Below are 20015 nucleotides of genomic sequence, written 5' to 3' on the forward strand. Positions count from 1 at the left end.
TTTATTTTGAAGACCTCCAAGTTGGTGGACATCATTCCCTGCCTCCTGTGGGAGCAAGTTCCATAATTTTAACTCTGCACTGTGTGAAGGAGTACTTGGCATCCCTGTTGAGTGGATAAAAAGCTACTCTGTGTTGGGCACAAAGGTGGGAAGTTTAATATTACATCTTGGAGCTGCTGGACTGGTCTTGGGCAGCTGTTCATGCAACTGAGGAGTGAAGGCCAAACGGACAGGTTCCTGGTTGGCCTTGTACAGTCCTTCCAATGTGTTTCCTTCTCCGCCTGCGCAGTTTTTTGTCCAGCACTTCCTGCTAGTGAGATCTGTGGGCAGATTGTGGTTTCAAGGCTGTATCTGAAAAGGTGTGTGAGAGCAGCACTGCCAGCTCATAACCCAGCTCTCCTTACTTTCACTGGGAGGGGGATCTGGAGTTCAAAATGCCATTTGAGGAGGGGTTCTGGAATTGGGGAAAGGGCTGTTCTTTTTTCCAAACTCAAAAAAGGAAGGGCTCTTTGCACATGCTCACTCTGCACTTTGTATATGCTCGGTTGTTGCCTTTGCTTCCTTCTGCTCTCTTCATTAGTGCCAGCAGCCTTCCTTACCACCCTGCCCAGCATGTCCCACTTCCTGGTTCTGGCTGGGTCTGAGCAATGGAAAGCCCTGACCCTCAGAAGTGGGAATCTCTATCTCTCATACACACATGCACGTGTGTTTGCAAAAGCAGCCATCCTCATAAAGAACTGAAATCCTCTGTGTGCCTCTGGGCCCGTGCAGAGTGCCTATTCTACTGGCGGTGGGCGGGGGGGGGGGAGTGCTTGGGAAGGGGAAATCAGTGAGCCCCGTCCTCCTGGCTGTTGGTCCCGGCAGGGCAGGGCAGGGACCCGGATCTGGGGCGGAGGCGTGTGCCAGGTGGGGCAGCAGCGCCCGGGAAGGCGGTAGCGTGGCAGGTCCGGCTCCTCCCTGTGCGGAACCTGCCGGAATGGAGCCGGGGCGTCGGGCTTGCGGGGGTCTCGGCTGTAGTCGCGGCCCCTGGAACAAATGAGGAGGAGGATGCCCGGAACCCGCGGCAAGAGCAGTCATGCGCTACTCTCCGGAGCAACAGCCCCGACGGGGCACCCGCGAACCGCGTCTGCTCCTCCTCCTCCTCCTCCTCGGCGCCCTGCTAGCCCAGGTAAGGCTGTGTGGGGCGTGGGGTGTCGCCTCCTAAGATCTGATGCCCACCAGCCCCAGCCGAGCCCAGCTGCAGGAGTGGATCCTAAGCCCAGGGCTGGTGGGAGATGCTGTCGGGATGCCCAAGGCTTCCCCCCTGTAGGGCGTTGGGACAGACCCCCCTCTCCCCGCCGTGGGCTGACTCTGCCAACTTGGAAGCCCGCGGAGCAATCCACCCCCCCCCAAAAAAAAAAAAAAAACACCATTCAGCGCTCTCCTGAGTCCCGGAGCCCTTGAAGACAAGAGGAGATGGCTTTCTTTCCTGCTCCCCTAAGTCTTCTTTTCCTGAAGCAGAGCATGATGCCGGCCCCGCCAAGGCGCTAGTCCTTCGCGAGGACAAAAAGAAAAGGGGGCGTGGAAATGGGGGCGCTTTCAGACAGCAGGGTGGGGGGCTGAGGAGAAGGCTGGCTTTCTCCTCCTGGTCCCGAGGAGGAGGAGGAGGAGGAGCAGGAGGAGAAGGAAGACTCTCACTCTCCCCTCCACCGCCGTGTTTGCTAAGCTGTTTGCCCAAAGGGTGCGCCCGGCTGGAGTTGGCGGGCGGGCGCAGCAGGTGAGCTGGCACAAGTCCGGCTGTTGCCCTCCAGGAATGCGCCCGAATATGGCAGGTCCCCTGCTGCAGGGGTTTCTCTGGCAGACCCGGAAGCGGGGTCGTGGGGTGGGCGAATGTCACACACACAAACCACTTCGAGCGTTATTGTTCCTTTCCCCGAGAAAGCGTGGGAACTCGTTTCTTCAGGTATCTTGGGAGTAAGCCTTCTGGATCAGCCCATGGCGCATCTAGTCCAGCCTCTTGTTCTCACAGGGGCCAACCAAATGCCCCAATGGGAAACCCCTAAGCAGGAGCCCAGCACAAGGGGCCTCTCCCCTCCTGTGCTTTCCAGCAGCTGAAGCATTGCTGCCTCTGACCAAGGAGGCTGAGAATAGCCACTCTGGCTACTAGCCATTGATAGCCCTCCATGGATTTCTCCAATCCTCTTTAAAGCCATCTATGCCATTCTCTTTTAAAGCCCATCTGCAGGAGCAGGTTCCGTGGCTTAACTGTGCTCCATGCCTCTCTGAGTGGCATAGGAGCGCTTCAGAAATATGGGGTGGATGTGATCACTGGGTGCCATCCCCACAGGGTCCCCTTTCCTCCCCACTACCTGGCAAAACTAGGTCCTCTCTTTTACCTGGGAAGGCTCTGCTGCCAGGGTTGGAGGCTGCAGGCAGGACCACCAAGACACTCAAATCAAGTTTTGAGAAGACCATTGGTCCATCTAGTTCAGGACTGCCTACACTGACTGGCAGCAGCAGCAGCAGTAGCATGTCTCAGGGGAAGACTTTCCCCAGCCCTTCCTGCAGATGCCATGAGGGAGCTGAACCTGGGAGATTCTGCATGCCAAGCACATGTTCTGCTCCTGAGCAGAGGCCCTTTGCTTGAGCTGCCTTAGACTGAGTCGTAGAATCACAGAAGAGCTGGAAGGGACCTAAAGGGTCATCTGGTCCAGTCTACCACCATGCACCAAGTCAGCCACCTAGTTGGCTCTGCAGTGCTGTCTGGTGCCTGTTGAGATGGGGCTGCTGAGTTCTACTAGGGTAACCCTGATAGTAAGGAAGGGGTGGAAGCTGGCAGCACAGGACCACCCTCTGGAGCGACTGTGCAGAAGAAGGCAGGAAAAGGACCTTGCTGTGGCTCTGTGTTCCAAACTCACCCCGCTTCATCTCTTCCTGGCCTGCCCCCCCCCCCCCAGTGTCTTGCTGGCAGCACACCCACTGTTGCAGAAACGCTGCTCTTCGTGTCAACCCTTGACGGGAACCTCCACGCAGTGAGCAGAAAGACAGGAGATGTCAAGTGGACCCTGAAGGATGGTGAGTAGCAGCAGAAACCCATGGATGCTGGGTTGGAGTTTGGCACTGGCTAGATGCCTCTCACCTTGCAGGGCTGGGCATAATAATAATAATAATAATAATAATAATAATAATAATAATCTGAGTAAGCACCCCTCCACTTTCTCCTTCCAGATCCACCTCTGCAGGTGCCGGATTACGTGGCAGAGTGAGTGTAGCCTCTTGCAGGAAAAGGGCTGGGGTGCTTTCCCCTTGGTAGGAACAGCTGTCTTCCCAATCCACAGCCTGACTCCCAAGGACTTCAGCAAGCCAGCCAGATGGGTTCCCAGTTTTGTCCGGAGGTGACAGCCAAAAGTGTCCTCTTTCCATGCCCTAAGAGTAACCCAGATGTGGTTTGTTTGTACATCCCACCTGCCTGGCCCCTTTCCAAGATGCAGATGTTGTAGGACAAGAATAAGGAACCCTTTTCAGCCCAAAAGCCATTTTCATTTTGGGGCAACCCTCTGGCAGATGCTCTTCTGTGGTGGGCAGAGCCATAGGCAAGAGTGGGCATGGCAAGAAATGCAGATTTCACCTCTGGGCACCAGGTTAGTTGCTACACACTCACACCATTCTATCTTCCATCCAGGCAAAGGAAAGGCATTATCAGGGTTCAAGTCTGGTAAGGAAGAGTGGGAAGCAGGGCTGGTGGGGGTGTGGCCTTGGGATAGGAGGTGTGGCCTGGGGAGAGTGGGATGGAGAGGCTTGGGAGGCCACATTTGGCCCCTGGGCATGAGGTTCCCCACCCCTGGTGTCAGAGGCAGAAGAAAGAGACAGAGAGGTGGGGTAAAAGGTTTGGAAATGGTACTTAAACCATCAGGGAAAATAAGAGAGCAGTTACTGCTCCAGGGGTCCAGACAACAGCTGTGAGAATCAGCTCTGTGAAATCTGCACAAATGTTGGGATTTTTAAAATGAATGAATGAATGGAAAAGCATGAATTTTGAGCTTTTCCCGATGCCAAATTCTGCTCTGGGTACCAAGTTCAGACTGGGGTGCTAGCAGAGGGCTCCGGGATGCATTGCCTGCTGGCTGGTGGTATGTGAATCGGTGGAGGGGTGTGTGTGGATCCCCTGAGTTGTAATTCTGAGCGTAGCAAAGTAGCTACTTGCCCAGAGAGGCAGGGAGCACTTTTGCCCAGAGGAAGAGGAGCAGCAGCAACTGAGCAGCTGTTGTCTTTCGTCTGTGTTCCTGGCTCAGGCCAGCATTTCTTCCAGACCCAAATGATGGCAGCTTGTATGTCCTGGGAGGCAAGAACAAGGAAGGCCTTATGGTGAGTTGCCTGGGAGCAGCAGAGGGAGGCTGGGTGGCTCTAGGGGAGGCAGGCTGGCTCTCTAGCACAGGAGGGCCCCCTCAAAGTAGGGGGAGGTGGCCCTGGGCTGCATTTTTTACTTTTAGCCCATCTATCTCTGCTACAGAAGCTGCCTTTCACCATCCCTGAGCTGGTCCAGTCTTCTCCTTGCCGAAGCTCCGATGGGATTCTCTACACAGGTATAAGCTGGTGGGATGTGTGGGGCAGCTGTGAGTCAGGGAGTGGTGATGATGATAACTACTAAAAATTCTGTACTACTTAATATATAAGATATATCTCTAAGTGGTGTGCAGAGAACTAAAGCAACAACAGTCAACTTACGCAACAATTAGGATCCTAGTTAGTTTCTGGATGGCTGAGCAAGTATGTGAAGCAGAGGGTATTGTGGAGCCTGTTTGCATTTTGAATCAGAGTGCCTCTGAGTACGTGTGGAGTTCCTTTCCCTCACCAATGAAAGGACTGTAGGAAGTCAGAAGAACAATCATCCTAGAGGTTTTATTTACAATGAAGTGGTGTACACAGTTTTATCAAATAAAATCCAGTGGGGGTGGGATTACCTGGGGGGTGGAGCTGAGAGACAAGGGGGTGGCAGACAGGTGCACTTTTCACACTTTGAAAAACCGGCATTACTGGATCAAACTCATCAGGTTTTCTTGAATTACCGTAATTAAACAAATCGGTTTTAACTGGATTTTGAATCAATGTGCCATTAATGGTTCCTGTTTTGAATTTTATTGTGTTATTATCTTCCTCGGTGGGTCATGCAAACCACTATTCTGAATAATGCTTTTTATACTGCAGCGTAGGAGGCATAGGGGATGAGTTTAGGGAACCAAGGGGGCAGTAGCCCAGAAAAATTCAGGAATCACTGAAATAAACAAATAGATTTCTTAAGTGAGAAGCAGATTTGATCCCCAGCTCTTCTCAGTTTAGAAATAAGGTATGAGCTTGTGTGGACCACTGTGCACATTCAGATATAATGAGGCGGATTATGCCGATAGTGCCACCCACCCATTTATGGGATGGCTGGTCCCTGCTCCTGCCAACCTAGCAGTTCGAAAGCATGTCAAAGTGCAAGTAGATAAATAGATACCACTCCAGCGGGAAGGTAAACGGCATTTCTGTGCGCTGCTCTGGTTCGCCAGAAGCGGCTTAGTCATGCTGGCCACATGACCCAGAAGCTGTACGCCGGCTCCCTCGGCCAGTAAAGCAAGATGAGCGCCGCAACCCCAGAGTCAGCCACGACTGGACCTAATGGTCAGGGGTCCCTTTACCTTTACCTGCAATGGGTACCAAGCAAAAATCCCTCTCCCCACTGCAATTTCCCCAGGGAAAAAAGAGGACACATGGTTTGTCGTGGATCCAGCATCTGGGAAGAAGCAGACCACACTGTCTACCGAGGCTTGGGATGGTCTGTGCCCCCAAACTCCACTGCTCTACATTGGACGCACTCGTAAGTCTGGGTGCCCTTTTTGGCTTGTAAACGTAATAGTTTATTGCAGGAAGGAGCAGGAACTCCCTTCTTGGCTCCTGAGCAGAATCCCACAGGAAGCAGATATCCACACCATTTGCCCAATGCTGGTGCGGTCAAGAACATGCAGGCCTTGAATGTGCCTTGCTCCTGGAAGTGGGTGGGATGTGACAGGCTCTGTGACCACACCAGGTATTTTCCGCCTGCAGAGTACATCATCACCATGTATGACACCAAGTCCCGCCACCTGCGCTGGAACGCCACCTACCTCGAGTACTCTGTCCCGTTTCAGGACCAGAACAATGACTACGGTGGGTAACTGGAAAGGCAAAAGAGAAGGGCCTTGGCTGGGCAGGTGATGTGGGTCCATCCATGGGCGTAGCCAGGATTGTTAGGGGAGTAGCCAAAGTTGTTGAGCTTCTTTTAGAATATCACCCCTTCCCCCCAAGTTTTTGAGCTTTTTGGGGGAAACCATGAGTAAATACAGTCATACCTTGGGTTACAGATGCTTCAGGTTGTGTTTTTTTGGTTGCGGACCACCAAAACACAGAAGTACTGGAATGGGTTATTTCCAGGTTTCGGCAGTCGCACATGCACAGAAGTGCTAAATCGTGTTTTGCGCATGCGCAGAAGTGCCGAATCGCAACCCGTGCATGCGCAGATGTGCCGCTGCAGGTTGCGGACACTGCGGGTTGCAAACGTGCATCCCGCATGGATTACGTTCATAACCCAAGCGTCCGCTGTATACCCCAAAAATAGGACATTGCAGGTGGCAGGCTTTCATTGGAGGGAGGGAGGCTTCTGCTGGGGGAGGCAGAACCTCAGCTAACTGACTACTTTCTATGCTTTTCAAGAATTTTTGTTGATCTAGGGGGTGCAGCTCCACCCACCCATAACTCCCCCCCCCACACTCCCCCCCCACTCCCCCCCACCCTCAACTTTCTTTCGCAGCTGGGTTTGCAAAGAGAAGGTTGGCATTGCTTCAAGTGCCCCACAAGTGACCCTCCTCAACCCCCTCTTTTTATCCTGCACCCCTGAGCATTTCCACCACCACAGCACCAATGGGACACAGCTCACACGCCCTCCACCATCCTAAGAAAACCCATTAACCCCATTTTTATTTGATTTTATTGTTTGGTAGATTTACAAAAAGAGAAAGACACACGAGTACATAAATTTTTTAAAGGGGTGAGATTAGATGCGGATGCACAAAGCATTTAATTTAAAAAAAAATCAAGACTCCTTGCACTCTGCTCCCCCTTTCTTCCCACCCAGGGTGGGCCTGCCCTCTGCCTGCCCCTCTGAGCTGGGGCATCATGCTGGGCTGGGCCTCAGTGACAGCAACCTCTCCTCCTCCTCCTTGCCTGATCTCCAGCAACCGCTACAAGCTGCCCAAGGGAAGAGGCTGGCAGCAGCAGCCATGGAGAGGCAGTGGGATGCTTCCTCATAGCTGCCACTGCCATCGCTCAGGGCAAGCTCTGGCTCATCCTCTTCCCGGAGCTCAGTGGCAGCGTTGCTGGGAGGAGGGAAATAGGGATATTCTTGGATCAGATCAGAAGCTGGGATTGCTTTCATAATTCCAGGGCTGTCCCTGGAAAGTCAGGACACTTGGAGGGTTTGCAACATAGAGTCTTGTGGCTCATTAAAGACAACCTTTTCTTCTTGCATCATAAATGTGCACGGACTGCAGACCATTTTACCAGATGCACCAGGAACTACCCCTCTGGAAAGCGAGATAACATTGTTCAGGGAAGCCACTTACTGGTTTTCCTTAACCTTCACCCTCTGCCCAGAAATGGCCCACTTTGCCTCTAGCGGAGACGGCCTGCTGGTGACGGTTGGCAAGGAGAGTGGGCAGGTGCTGTGGATGCAGGACTACGGCTCCCCTGTGGTTGGCGTGTACACCTGGCGCCAGGACAGCTTGCGGCAGATGCCCTACCTCAACGTTGCCGTGGAGAGTCTGCGCTACCTCGTCCTGCGCTCCCAAGACACTCATTTCTTCATCCACTGGAACTACCAGTCCACCAAGGACTTCACCGCCAAGACTCGGCTGCTGTGGGTATTTGGGTGGGGTGGGGTGTCCTGTGGCAGTGAGTTCCGCAGGCTTAATCCACAGCAAGCGGGAGACTGCTCAGGTTGTGCTGGCAAGTTCTCTGCTAGAATGTTGAGCTTTGCCCTACGGTGTGACTGATGTGCACCCTCTCCACCCCATTCCCCAATTTTCTAGGCCAACGCTGTACGTGGGCAAGTACGCTGCAGGTTTCTACGCCTTGACGTCCTTGGTGCACGAGGGCACAGCTCTTGTTGTGAGTGCCCTCTTCACCCCTTGGGTGGCCCTGGGCAGGTGGAGGAGGAGGAGCAGGGTGCTCACGGAACTTTTTTTTGTGTGTCCCCACCTGCTACAGCCTCAGGGGCTGACACTGGCCCGCAGCAGTGGCCCCACCACAGAAGACGTGACGATCCAGAAGTCCGGCGAGTGCGAGATCACGCCCAGCACGAGCGTCAAGTACCCACAGGGCAGCATCACCATCCCTCATAGCCAGTGGCTGCTGATCGGTGGGTCGCCTTCCTCCCTAAGCAGACAGACAGATAGACACACACACACACACACACACACACACACACACACACACACACCATTATGAAGCTTTGGCCCCCTTTTTAAAATTTTGCTTTGCATACAAAAGAAATGGGGAAGGGATGATACCTCCCACTTTGGGAACCACTGCTATGGCTCCAGGATGCCCCCTCAAGCAGCAGCAATGTGACTCCATTGGGCAAGCATTGCAGATTGGCTTGCCGATCAGAAGGTTGGCGGTTCGAATCCGCACAACGGGGTGAGCTCCCATTGCTCTGTCCCAGCTCCTGCCAACCTAGCAGTTCAAAAGCACGCCAGTGCAAATAGATAAATAGGCACCACTGTGGTGGGAAGGTAAACGGTGTATCTGTGCGCTTTGGTTTCTGTCACGGTGTCCCATTGCGCCAGAAGCAGTTTAGTCATTCTGGCCACATGACCCGGAAAGCTGTCTGCGGACAAACACCTGCTCCCTCGGCCTGAAAGTGAGATGAGCGCCGTAACCCCATAGTCACCTTTGACCGGACGTAATGATCCAGGGGTCCCTTACATTTTTACCTTTACCTGCAGAACCACAAATAAAGCAGAATCTTTTATTTCCCCGCAGGGCACCACGAGTTGCCACCTGTGGTCCACACCACCATGCTGAGAGCTTTCCCCCAGACTCTGCGGAGGAGCCCAGAGGTCATCCTGTCCCACAGCTCCTCTCCCAGGACCCTCTTTGACGATGTGAGCGGAGCAAGGGTGGGGTGTGTGTGTGAGTGCTAAAGCTGCTTCTGTGATAGAGAATAGGGGTCTGGATGGCGAGAGAGGACACCCCAGAAGGCAGACTTGCCAAGGGTGTCTGTGTGCCTAATATGTAGGTACAGGGGTATGTTTTGCTTATCATTATTTATGGCATTTGCCTGTTTCAGTTCCTGGCCTCACATAGCCAGAGGGCACATGCTGAGGATGGCTGGCACAGCACAGACCCCCGCTTGGAGATGGAGCAGACAGAGATTTACCCTGGGTTCAGCCGCTTGGAGCTGGCAACGGCTGGCGTGGCTGCTGTGTTCCTGGGCGGGGGGCTCTTCTTCCTCCTCCTCTGGGTGAGTGGGCTTTGGTCTTTTTCCCCTTTAGGAAGTACTGTTCCCCCCCCCCCCCCCACACACACACAGCAGTGAGTCCTGGCTCTCTAGTCCTGCCTGGCCACCCACTTTTCTGCCCTGAGATCAGCCCTCGACTTCAAAGAAGAACGTGCTTCTTTGTTAAACTATGGAACTCACTCCTGCAGGAAGTGGCGATGGCCACCGACTTGGGTGGCTTTAAAGGAGGATGAGACAAATCCATAGTCCTGAGGGCTATCTCTTGGTGGCTACTAGGCATGAGGGCTATGCTGTACCTCCATGGTCAGAGGCAGTAATGGCTCTGAATACCAGTTGCAGGAGGGGGAAAGAGTGCTCTTGTCCTTGAATCCTGTTTGTGGGTTTCCCACAGGCATCTTGGTGGCCCCTGTGAGAACAGGACACTGGTCTAGATGGGCCACAGAGCTCTTATTATGTTCTTATATTAACCTGCCACCTGCGCCATGATGGGAAGGGAACCTCCTGTCTGCACAGCAATGAGGACTAGAAACTTTGGAATGCTAAATCCTGCCTCAGAGGTCAAATCCCAATACCTGTGTTGTCTGTGGCAGGATCCAGGCAGCCCAGGATCCAGGTAGCCCTCCCACTCCCATACTAGGGAAGGGGCTAAAGACATGGGTGGTGTGTTTCATTCCTGAAGGAGCGTCTCCACTCCCATCGTTCTGCCCAGACGCTGAGGTCCAGTGCCAAGGGCCTTCTGGCGGTTCCCTCACTGCAAGAAGCAAAGCTACAGGGAATCAGGCAGAGGGCCTTCTCGGTAGTGGCGCCCGCCCTGTGGAATGCCCTCCCATCAGGTGTCAACGAGATAAACAACTACCTAACATTTAGAAGACATCTGAAGGCAGCCCTGTTCAGGGAAGTTTTTAATGTGTGACACTTTGATGTATTTTTAATCTTTGTTGGAAACCGCTCAGTGTGGCTGGGGAAACCCAGCCAGATAAATTATTATTATTATTATTATTATTATTATTATTATTATTATTCATTCTTACCTCCCACCCAGCAAATGCAACAGCAACAGAACCAAGAGCAGCAGCGTCAGCAGCTGTTGCACCAGCAGCTGGAGGAGAAGTTGCAGCTCCTGCAGCAGGAGCAAGGAATGGGGCGGCCCCCTGCCAGTCACAGCTCTGGGGAGCATACTCCCACAGCCTCCAGGGATTCACCAGGAATAACTCCAGACCAGAGTTTGGGCCCTTCTTCTTCTTCTGAATGGACGGATGGGGAGACGAGCCAGAGTCTTCTTCTCAGAAGCAGCAGCCCAGGTTGGTGCTGTCAAAGTCCTGGTGCAGCCAAGGTTTTCATTTTGCTTTGCGGGGGGTGGGGGGTGGTACTGAGCTCCCTCAGCCAGGTGGGATTCAGGCAACACCTGGCATTCTGAGCCTGGAGTGGCCTCCGCCTGCCCTTCTGAGCATCAGCCACTCTCCCTCTCCCTCTCCCTCTCTCCTCGCAGCAGGTGCTGACCTAGAAACCATCCAGGTGGGGAAGATCTCCTTCAATCCCAAAGATGTCCTGGGCCGTGGGGCAGGGGGCACCTTTGTCTTCAGGTAAGAGGTGCCTGGGTGAACCCGGAACAGAAGGATATACCTTCTCCTGGAAGGTCCGCAACTCGGTGGCAGAGATGACATGCAGAAGGATCTTGGTTTAGTCCCCAACAGCTCCAGGTAGGCCTGGGAGAGACTCCTGTCTTGAAACCCTAGAGAGCTGCTGCCAGTCAGTGTTAACAATACTGGGCTATGTAGAGCAATGGTCTGACTCTTTATAAGCTTCCGATGTCCTGAGCCAGAGCGTTGGTCCATCTAGCTCAGCATTGTCTGCACGGACTGGCAGCAGCTCTCCAGGATTTCAGACAGGATTGTCTCCCAGCCCTACCTAGGGATTGAACCCAGGGACTTTCTGCATGCAATGCAGGTGCTGGCTGTTTCCCTACAGTTTCCTTTGGCTCTGTGACTGATCTCCAAGCAGAGAAAGGAGCAAGAGCTCAGCAGTGCATCTCTGAAGGTGTTGCTTTCTGGGAGAGTCGGGAGATTTATTGAGAGAGAGCTTTGGCAGGAGAGGAGGAGGGTGGTCCAACCTGCAAGCGCAGACCAATGTCCAAGAAGGCTTCTTCCCAAGGCACCTGGAGCTCAGGGAGGTATCCAGAGAGGGAGCTGTCCTTGCACCTGGCAGTTTCCAGCCCTGGGGTCCAGGTGCAACTGACTGGGCGCAGCTGAACCAACCTGGCGGGCCGAGCCATAGACCACTTCTTTCCTCTCCCTTGCCAGGGGTCACTTTGATGGGCGCCAAGTGGCAGTGAAGCGCCTGCTTCCCGAGTGCATCCACCTGGCGGATCGGGAGGTGCAGCTGCTGCGCGAGTCGGATGAACACCCCAACGTGGTGCGCTACTTCTGCACAGAGATGGACAGGCAGTTCCACTACATCGCCATCGAGCTGTGCTCTGCCACGCTGCAGGAGGTGAGCTGCAGGGAGGAAGATAAAACATCAAACATTAAAAACTTCCCTAAACAAGGCTGGCCTTCAAATGTCTTCTAAAAGTCAGATAGTTGTTTATTTGCTTGACATCTGATGGGAAGGCTTTCCGCAGGGAGGGCGCCACTACCGAGAAGGCCTTCTGCCTGGTTCCCTGTGGCTTCACTTTTCACAGTGAGGGAACTGCTAGAAGGCCCTTGGAGCTGGACCTTAGTTTCTGGGCTGAACTGGAGATACTGCTTCAGGGATACTGGACCGAGGCCATTTAGGGCTTTCAAGGTCAGCTTGGAAACGTACTGCAAGCCAATACGTTTTTCAGGACTGGTGTTATATGGTCTTGGTGGTCACTCCCAGTTACCAGTCTAGCTGGATTCTGCAGGGCAGAGGGTAGGTCAAACTCTCTCCATGCACAAAGGAGGAGGAGTCAGGGATGCTTCTCTCTGTTAGCAGATGTGCCCCCCTGCCCACCTGCCCCACATAAGATAGTGGGTGGTGCTCCTTACCATGTGTCTCCTGTTGGAGATGCGCCAGCTGGTAGGCCCCGGTGAGGATGTTCACCTGGCGGTGAAAGCCGTCTCCAAAGGGATGCTGCCCGCTGGACACGACATAATAAAATATGCAGCCGGCCGAGAAGATGTCCACTGCACTCGTCTGCCGGAGACAAAAGGAGTCCTGTGGGAAACTGCCTCTTTCTTTGCTCCCAAAGTCAGACCCTTTGCTTCCCCACCACCACCCATCCCAGGCCAGGTTAGGTCTCCAGCAGGCCTGTGGCACCCCCAACCTCCGCAGCAGAGAACCTCGTGATCCGCACGAGCTGCTTCGCCCTGCCTGCATCGTAAACACAGGAGCCTGGGCAAGTGGACGCTACTCACGGGGTTCTCTTTTGGGTCCTCCCTCAGCACCTCGGGTGCAATCCACCCCTCGGTGCCCGAATCCACTACAGGTACAGCAGGATGATGGGAACTTCATCTCCATTCATCCTCTGGAGTAATGAGAACTGAGGTGCTGCCACTGCCAGAGGCCAGTTGGATGGGCTCCTTCTGTTCTCTTTTTGTGATGGTATCTTGTGGGACTTACCACACACACACACACACACACACACACACACACACACGTGTCATCTTGCACTGGTTGGATAGCTCAGTTGGTAAAGCATGAGATTCTTTATCTCAGGGCTGTGGGTTTGAGCTCCATGTTGGGCAAAAAGATTCCTTTTTGTTAACATTACAAAGGAAAACCCTGCTTGCTGGCCATATTAGAAACAGTATACTTTTTGACTTGTAGCCCTACCAACAAAAATATTTGGGATGGGGCAGGGGAGCAGAGGTTAAAAGCGGTGTCCCTTTTAAAAACCCAAGTGTGTATACTGAAAAGTAAACTTTGATGAAACCGTGAGTACATGGCTTGCTTTGCTTTTTCAAGTTCTCTGGTTGCAATTTGAGTCCCTCCAAAATGTTATTTGTTTGGTTTGTAAGGAATGGGTTCATCTCTGTGCTCTGAGTTGGGCAGTGCCTTTAAGGTTATCTTTCTGAGACTAAGTTTAATCACATATTTATGATTTGCACAGGGCCCACTGGGCAGGTGGTGGAAAAACCTTGGCTCCCCAGCGAAGTCATTCTGCCCCGTCTTTCTGTCCCCCTTTTAGTATGTGGAGAACCCCACTTTCAACTGGCAAAGTCTGGATCCAGTCTCGCTGCTGCATCAAACCATGTCTGGGTTGGGTCATTTGCACTCCCTCAGCATAGGTAAGGGCAAGCTCCCTACCCGCACACCTGAAGACAGGTTGTGGTGTTCCTAGGTGACCCCTCAAAGGGCACAGGAACCTAGAAAGTTGCCTGGTCCACCTAACTCAGTATTGTCTACACTGACTGGCAGCAGCAGTAGCTCTCCAGGATTTCCAGCAGGAGTCTCTCGCAAACCTACTTAGAGAGGCTGGTGGGGATTGAACCTGGGGCTGTACCCAGAGGGCCAGCTGCCTCCCCACTCCATTCGATCAACACTCTGTTTGTCTTCTCAGTCCACCGCGACCTGAAGCCCTGCAACATCCTGATCTCAGCCCCAAACAGCCACGGGAAGATCCGCGCCATCATCTCTGATTTCGGCCTGTGCAAGAAGCTGCAGAGGGGGCGGCGCAGTTTCAGCCTCCGCTCCGGCATTCCGGGCACCGAGGGGTGGATTGCGCCCGAGGTGCTGAGGGAGGACCCAAAAGAGAACCCCGTGAGTAGCGTCCACTTGCCCAGGCTCCTGTGTTTACGATGCAGGCAGGGCGAAGTAGCTCGTGCGGATCACGAGGTTCTCTGCTGCGGAGGTTGGGGGTGCCACAGGCCTGCTGGAGACCTAACCTGGCCTGGGATGGGTGGTGGTGGGGAAGCAAAGGGTCTGGCTTTGGGAGCAAAGAAAGAGGCAGTTTCCCACAGGACTCCTTTTGTCTCCGGCAGACGAGTGCAGTGGACATCTTCTCGGCCGGCTGCATATTTTATTATGTCGTGTCCAGCGGGCAGCATCCCTTTGGAGACGGCTTTCACCGCCAGGCGAACATCCTCACCGGGGCCTACCAGCTGGCGCATCTCCAACAGGAGACACATGGTAAGGAGCACCACCCACTATCTTATGTGGGGCAGGTGGGCAGGGGGGCACATCTGCTAACAGAGAGAAGCATCCCTGACTCCTCCTCCTTTGTGCATGGAGAGAGTTTGACCTACCCTCTGCCCTGCAGGCTTCATTTGCAGCCAAGCTCACCTGGAGGACAGGTGAGAATGGATCTAGCTATCAGGGTGAAGCTACAGACCGTCATGTCCCTGATCTAAACCTTGCCTCTGCTCTGCAGACTCAGCAGCTGGCTTTAAGCAAGTCGCTCTCAATCTCAGCCCCACCCATCTGCAAAGCGTTGATAATGTCCGGGATGCCTTGCATGGGTATTGTAAGCTTAACCAGGAATGTATGGGAAGGGCCCAGCTCACTTTCTGCCTGCCCCCTTCCACCCCAGACAATGTCATCGGCCGGGAATTGATAGAAGCCATGATCAGCAGTGACCCCCGTTTGCGTCCGTCGGCCATGCAGGTCCTCCTGCACCCCTTCTTCTGGAGCCACGAGAAGCAGCTGCAGTTCTTTCAGGTGAGCGTCCTAGAAGGTGGGCTGGGGGGGGGTACAAGCCAGGCAGAAATCCAACAGGTGCAGCACCCTCCCAGTGCAGGCTTCAATGTGCTTGCAAAGCTCAGGGGGCTTTTAGCAAACTCTTCTGCATCTAGGATGTCAGCGACCGCATTGAAAAGGAGCCGGTGGATGGGCCCGTTGTCCGTGCACTAGAGGCCAGAGGGCAAGTGGTGGTGAGAGACAACTGGCGGACGCATATCTCCATCCCCCTGCAGACAGGTACAGGCTCTGCTTCTAGGGTTCCTCCCGTCGTCCCCCCCTGGTTCTGACCCACAGGGGGCAGGAGAAAGTCTCCGCACAGAACATCAAATTCCCCTGGAAAAGCAGCTGCGAAGGTGCTCACCTGTGTCATTTCCCTCCTGCAGACCTCAGGAAGTTCCGTACGTACAAAGGCAACTCGGTGCGTGATCTCCTGAGGGCCATGAGGAATAAGGTACCTTTGTGGTTTTCCCCCATTACCCAGGTGTGTCCCTGCCCTAGAGCGGTGGTTGCTGGTGGGGCAGAAAGCAAGGAGGCCAACAGGAGGTGGAACTAGAAGCTGTGCAAAGGATATGCCTGTGCAAACATACAGCAGCCTACTGCCTCCTTTCCACAGTGGTTCTGTGCGATGCGCCATGGGTGGCCCTTGACTTCCTTTCTTGGGCTGGGTGTTCATCAGTATGCGGATGATACCCAGCTCTACCTCTCTTTCAAATCGGAACCAGTGAAGGTCCTGTGTGAGTGTCTGGAGGTGGTTGGAGGATGAATGGCGGCTAACAGATTGAAGTTGAATCCAGAAGTACTGTTTTTGGGGGACAGGAGGCAGGTGGGTGTAGAGGACTCCCTGGTCCTGAATAGGGTAACTGTGCCCCTGAATGACAAGGTGTGCAGCCTGGGAGTCATTCTGGACTCATGGCTGTCCATGGAGACACAGGTCAATTCTGTGTCCAGGGCAGCTGTTCATCAGCTCCATCTGGTATGCAGGCTGAGACCCTACCTGCCCGCAGACTGTCTCACCAGAGTGGTGCATGCTCTGGTTATCTCTCACTTGGACTACTGTAATGCACTCTATGTGGGGCTACCTTTGAAGGTAACCCGGAAACTACAACTAATCCAAAATGCGGCAGCTAGACTGGTGATTGGGAGCGGCTGCAGAGACCATATAACACTGGACTTGAAAGATCTACACTGGCTCTCAGAACGTTTCTGAGCACAATTCAAAGTGTTGGTGCTGACCTTTAAAGCCAGCCTAAATGGCCTCGGTCCAGTATACCTGAAGGAGCGTCTCCACCTCCATCGTTCTGCCCGGACACTGAGGTCCAGTGCCGAGGGCCTTCTGGCAGTTCCCTTGCTGCGAGAAGCAAAGCTACAGGGAACCAGGCAGAGGGCCTTCTCGGTAGTGGCACCTGCCCTGTGGAACACCCTCCCACCAGATGTCAAAGAGAAAAATAACTACCAAACTTTTAGAAGACATCTGAAGGCAGCCCTGTTTAGGGAAGCTTTTAATGTTTAATAGGTTGTTGTATTTTAGTGTTTTGTTGGAAGCCGCCCAGAGTGGGCGGGGTATAAATAATAAAAATTATTATTATTATTATTATTATTATTATTATTATTATTATTATTATTATTATTATTCCCTACAGAAACACCATTACCACGAACTGCCCAGCAGCGTCCAGGAAACCATGGGGGCCATCCCGCGCGGGTTTGTCCAGTACTTCACGTCCCGCTTCCCTTGCCTCTTGCTGCACACATACCAGGCCATGCGCATTTGTGCCACAGAGAGGCCGTTGCAAGCGTATTACCCCCCTCCGTCATGATGGGACCACGCAGGGACATGCAGGCGGCAAATGGCGGGAAACTGATCTCCTTGGAGGATGGAAGAACTGGCTGTGGGGCCCAGGCTGCCCTGTTACGGAAGGGTGATTTCCTCCATTGGTGAGCGGCAGCATCAGCGTACACCAGCATGCTCTCTGGACCAGTTCAGCAAAGCCGCTCCAGGATTCCACCATCATTGTGTTTTCGGCGAAGCAAATTTCCTGTAGAGCAGAAAGCACCTTTCGGTAGAAGAACAGTATACAGAGGTGTTCCTTCTCAATCAGACCACTGGGCCGTTTAGCTCATTATCATCTAGTGACAGGCAGTCACTCTTTGGGGTTTTTTAGCCCTGTCTGGAGATGCCACTGATAGAGCATTTTGCAGGGCTTCATGCAAGAGAGGATTACTTTATCTTCAAGCAGAGACAGCATAGGTATCAAGGGGAAGTCCCTGTCTCTGCAGTCTGAAACTCCCTCTAAGCTACCACTGCAGCAAGGGGGCTTTCTGGAGCAGGTTTCATGCCAGGTTCATCGGGGAGGGGTGCCCACCCTCTCCTACAAAGGCCCATTGGTAGGAGAGGGTGGGCATCTCCTCATCTGTCATGGATGCTTTAGCTGAGATTGCTGCATTGCAGGGGGTTGGACTAGATGACCCTTGGGTCCCTTTCCAACTCTTAAGATTCTATGATTTCTCCCAGGTAAAATGCAAAAGGGCATTGCTGGCAGATAGGGTCATGGATCACCCTGGAAAAGCAGGGGAGGTACCTGAGAGGTAATGGCTGAGATTAAGCCCTGCAATTGTATTTCCTGGGTAGGTGAGAAAAAACTTGTTCCTGGTAGCTGTATTTCAACTGGGGTGGGCCAGGGGGGTTGGATCTTGGAACAGGTTCTCTGTGCCCTCCAGTTCTCCATGTAGGAGATCCTTCAGCTCATGGGGGTCCATTACCTGACAAAGGCTGGTGGTGTCAACATGGCTCTGTCAATCTGGCTACTTCCTCTGACCACTCACATCAGCCACTTGTTAAATTGCTGAGCATACCTGTTCTTGCAACTTGGGTGGCGTTTTATCCTAGCAAGTGACAATTGCTGCAATTTGTAGGTACGCTGGTAGGATGTCTTGCTGGCTCATAATTTGCCTCTGAGTGTTTTTGTAATGCAATGTTTTTAAATAAAAGATTTTTTGTAAAAGAAACAACAATATATATTTAAATGTAAAAGCAGAGGAGGCTAGAGTGTTGTGTGTCCCCACCCCAGAGACAGGGGCTTTCTCACACATTTTGCTTACAGAATCACCTCAATGGCTCAATGTGCAGCGTTTTGGGTTACTGTTATTAACTGGATTTCTTACCAACCCTTCGCCATAAGATACCAGGGTAGCTTAGAACAAAATAAACAATCAGTGCTAAAATAATTTTTTAAAGTTGCAATGGAAATAACAGGGCAGGTCCTATAAACATGCATCTCTGTCACTCAGGCTAAGCTGGTGGTCCTTCAGATGCTGTTGGATTCCAGCCCTGATTATCCCTGGCCTTTGGATGAGTCAGGACAGAAAAAGTACTTCTTCATGCAGTATCTAGTTAAACCAGAGGCTTTCAACCTTTTGGGTCCACGGCTCCCTTTAGCAACTACATTCTTTCTGCGGCACCGCTGTGGGGCTCAGGAGCCCAGTCATGTCACCCCTTGCCTGCAGTTAGCAGCCTCTCACCCTCCCATATGCAGTGTTCCTCTTGCCTGCACCCCCTGGCCAGCCCCAGCAGCATCATTCACCCGGGGAGCTTGTAGTCATGCGAGCCTTTGGGAGGCAGAAATGCAAGAGGGCATGGGGGCGGGGGAGGGGGGGAGAGGAAAGAGGGACAGATGCCAGTGTTGCCCACAGCACCCCTGAAAATCATTCAGATGTCAAGGAAATAAACAACTATCTGACTTTTAGAAAACATCTGAAGGCAGCCCTTTTTAGGGAAGGTTTTAAGGACTGATGTTTTTCTTATGTTTTTAGATATGTTGTAAGCTGCCCAGAGTGGCTGGGGAAACCTAGTTAGATGGGCAGGGTATAAATCTTCTTCTTCTTGGCACCCCAGGATACCACAGCACACTGGTTAAAAACCACTGAGTTAAACTCTGGAACTCACTGCCACAACGGCAGTGATGGCCACCAATTTGGGTGGCTTTAAAGGAGGATTGGACTAATTCATGGAGGATGAGGCTATCAATGGCTGCTAGCCATGATGGCTATGCTCTGCCTTCACACTCGGAGACAGCAGTGCTTCTGAATACCAGTTACTGGAAACCCCTGGAGGGGAGAAAGCTCTTGATCAGGAATCCTGTTTCTAGGTTTCCTATTGGAGCATTCCCCCAGGATGCTGGAGGTCTTTGGCCTGATCCAGCAAGCTATTCTTATGTTTTTATTGGCTGCTGTGGCTGATGGGAGTCTCACAACAGATCTGAAGGGCGCCTGCCCCTGACCTAAGCAACTGTAACCAAAACAATGGCTTATTATTCTCTTAGTGTTCACGCCTAACTCCGTTCCCATTGTTTTTCAAATAAATAATATTGGATTATAAACAATTATAACCAAATTGTAAATTCTCCCTGGTATTCGGATAGCCCAACATTCTTCACGCTCAAGGTGGCTTACCAAGTTCTCCCTCTCCCCATGTTACCTTCAGAACCACCTTGTTGGGTAGGTTAGGCTAAGAGACAGGTCTCAGGACACCAAGTGAGCTTTCATGGCAGAGTGGGGATGTGAACCCAGGTCTCCCAGGTCCTAGTCCACTACACAACACATCTTTATAGGCAACCCTACCCATGTCCACCCAGAAGTCCCACTGAATTAAATTTGGCTTACTCAGAAGTAAGTGGGGTTATTTATTTTGTGTATAAACCAATTTTAAAACTGCCTATATATAAATATATAATTATATATATAATTACATATAAATATATAAATATAATAGAGCGCTCTTTAGGGCCATAAAATTATAAACAAGGGACAAATGTATGGACGCTGAAATCAGTTTAGTATGTTAGTTTGCCTCCTGTCCTTTAAT

At 52.5% G+C, this 20015-nt stretch overlaps 1 protein-coding gene across 3 annotated transcripts; it reads left to right on the forward strand.

The window, feature by feature from the left end:
• Positions 1-897: 897 nt before the first annotated feature.
• Positions 898-18166, forward strand: ERN2 (endoplasmic reticulum to nucleus signaling 2). 3 transcript variants are annotated; one of them, XM_079952760.1, is made up of 22 exons: positions 901-1168; positions 2937-3054; positions 3208-3241; positions 4272-4344; positions 4490-4562; positions 5714-5836; positions 6064-6165; positions 7648-7909; positions 8082-8160; positions 8260-8410; positions 9037-9158; positions 9344-9517; positions 10557-10815; positions 11004-11097; positions 11815-12004; positions 13665-13764; positions 14037-14236; positions 14458-14605; positions 15006-15133; positions 15268-15391; positions 15538-15605; positions 16795-18166. In XM_079952760.1, exons 1-22 carry the CDS (start codon positions 1076-1078, stop codon positions 16969-16971), a joined length of 2892 nt encoding a protein of 963 aa, XP_079808886.1. In that variant the 5' UTR covers positions 901-1075; the 3' UTR covers positions 16972-18166. The 3 variants fall into 3 exon arrangements, with proteins under 3 accessions (XP_079808888.1, XP_079808886.1, XP_079808887.1); XM_079952762.1 differs by lacking the exon at positions 15268-15391 and having other exon boundaries at positions 898-1168; positions 16795-16924; XM_079952761.1 differs by lacking the exon at positions 901-1168 and having other exon boundaries at positions 2932-3054; positions 4241-4344.
• Positions 18167-20015: the final 1849 nt, after the last annotated feature.

The sequence above is a fragment of the Podarcis cretensis genome (genome assembly GCF_951804945.1).
Source record: "Podarcis cretensis genome assembly, chromosome: 14".
Classification (NCBI taxonomy): domain Eukaryota; kingdom Metazoa; phylum Chordata; class Lepidosauria; order Squamata; family Lacertidae; genus Podarcis; species Podarcis cretensis.

Excerpts from the sequence above, each read along its gene's own strand:
- ERN2 (XM_079952760.1), top strand. The coding sequence starts at position 1,076 with ATGCGCTACTCTCCGGAGCAACAGCCCCGACGGGGCACCCGCGAACCG. Across the intron at positions 4,345-4,489 it reads AGAACAAGGAAGGCCTTATG|AAGCTGCCTTTCACCATCCC; the intron begins GTGAGTTGCCTG and ends TCTCTGCTACAG. Across the intron at positions 14,606-15,005 it reads TCTCCAACAGGAGACACATG|ACAATGTCATCGGCCGGGAA; the intron begins GTAAGGAGCACC and ends CTTCCACCCCAG.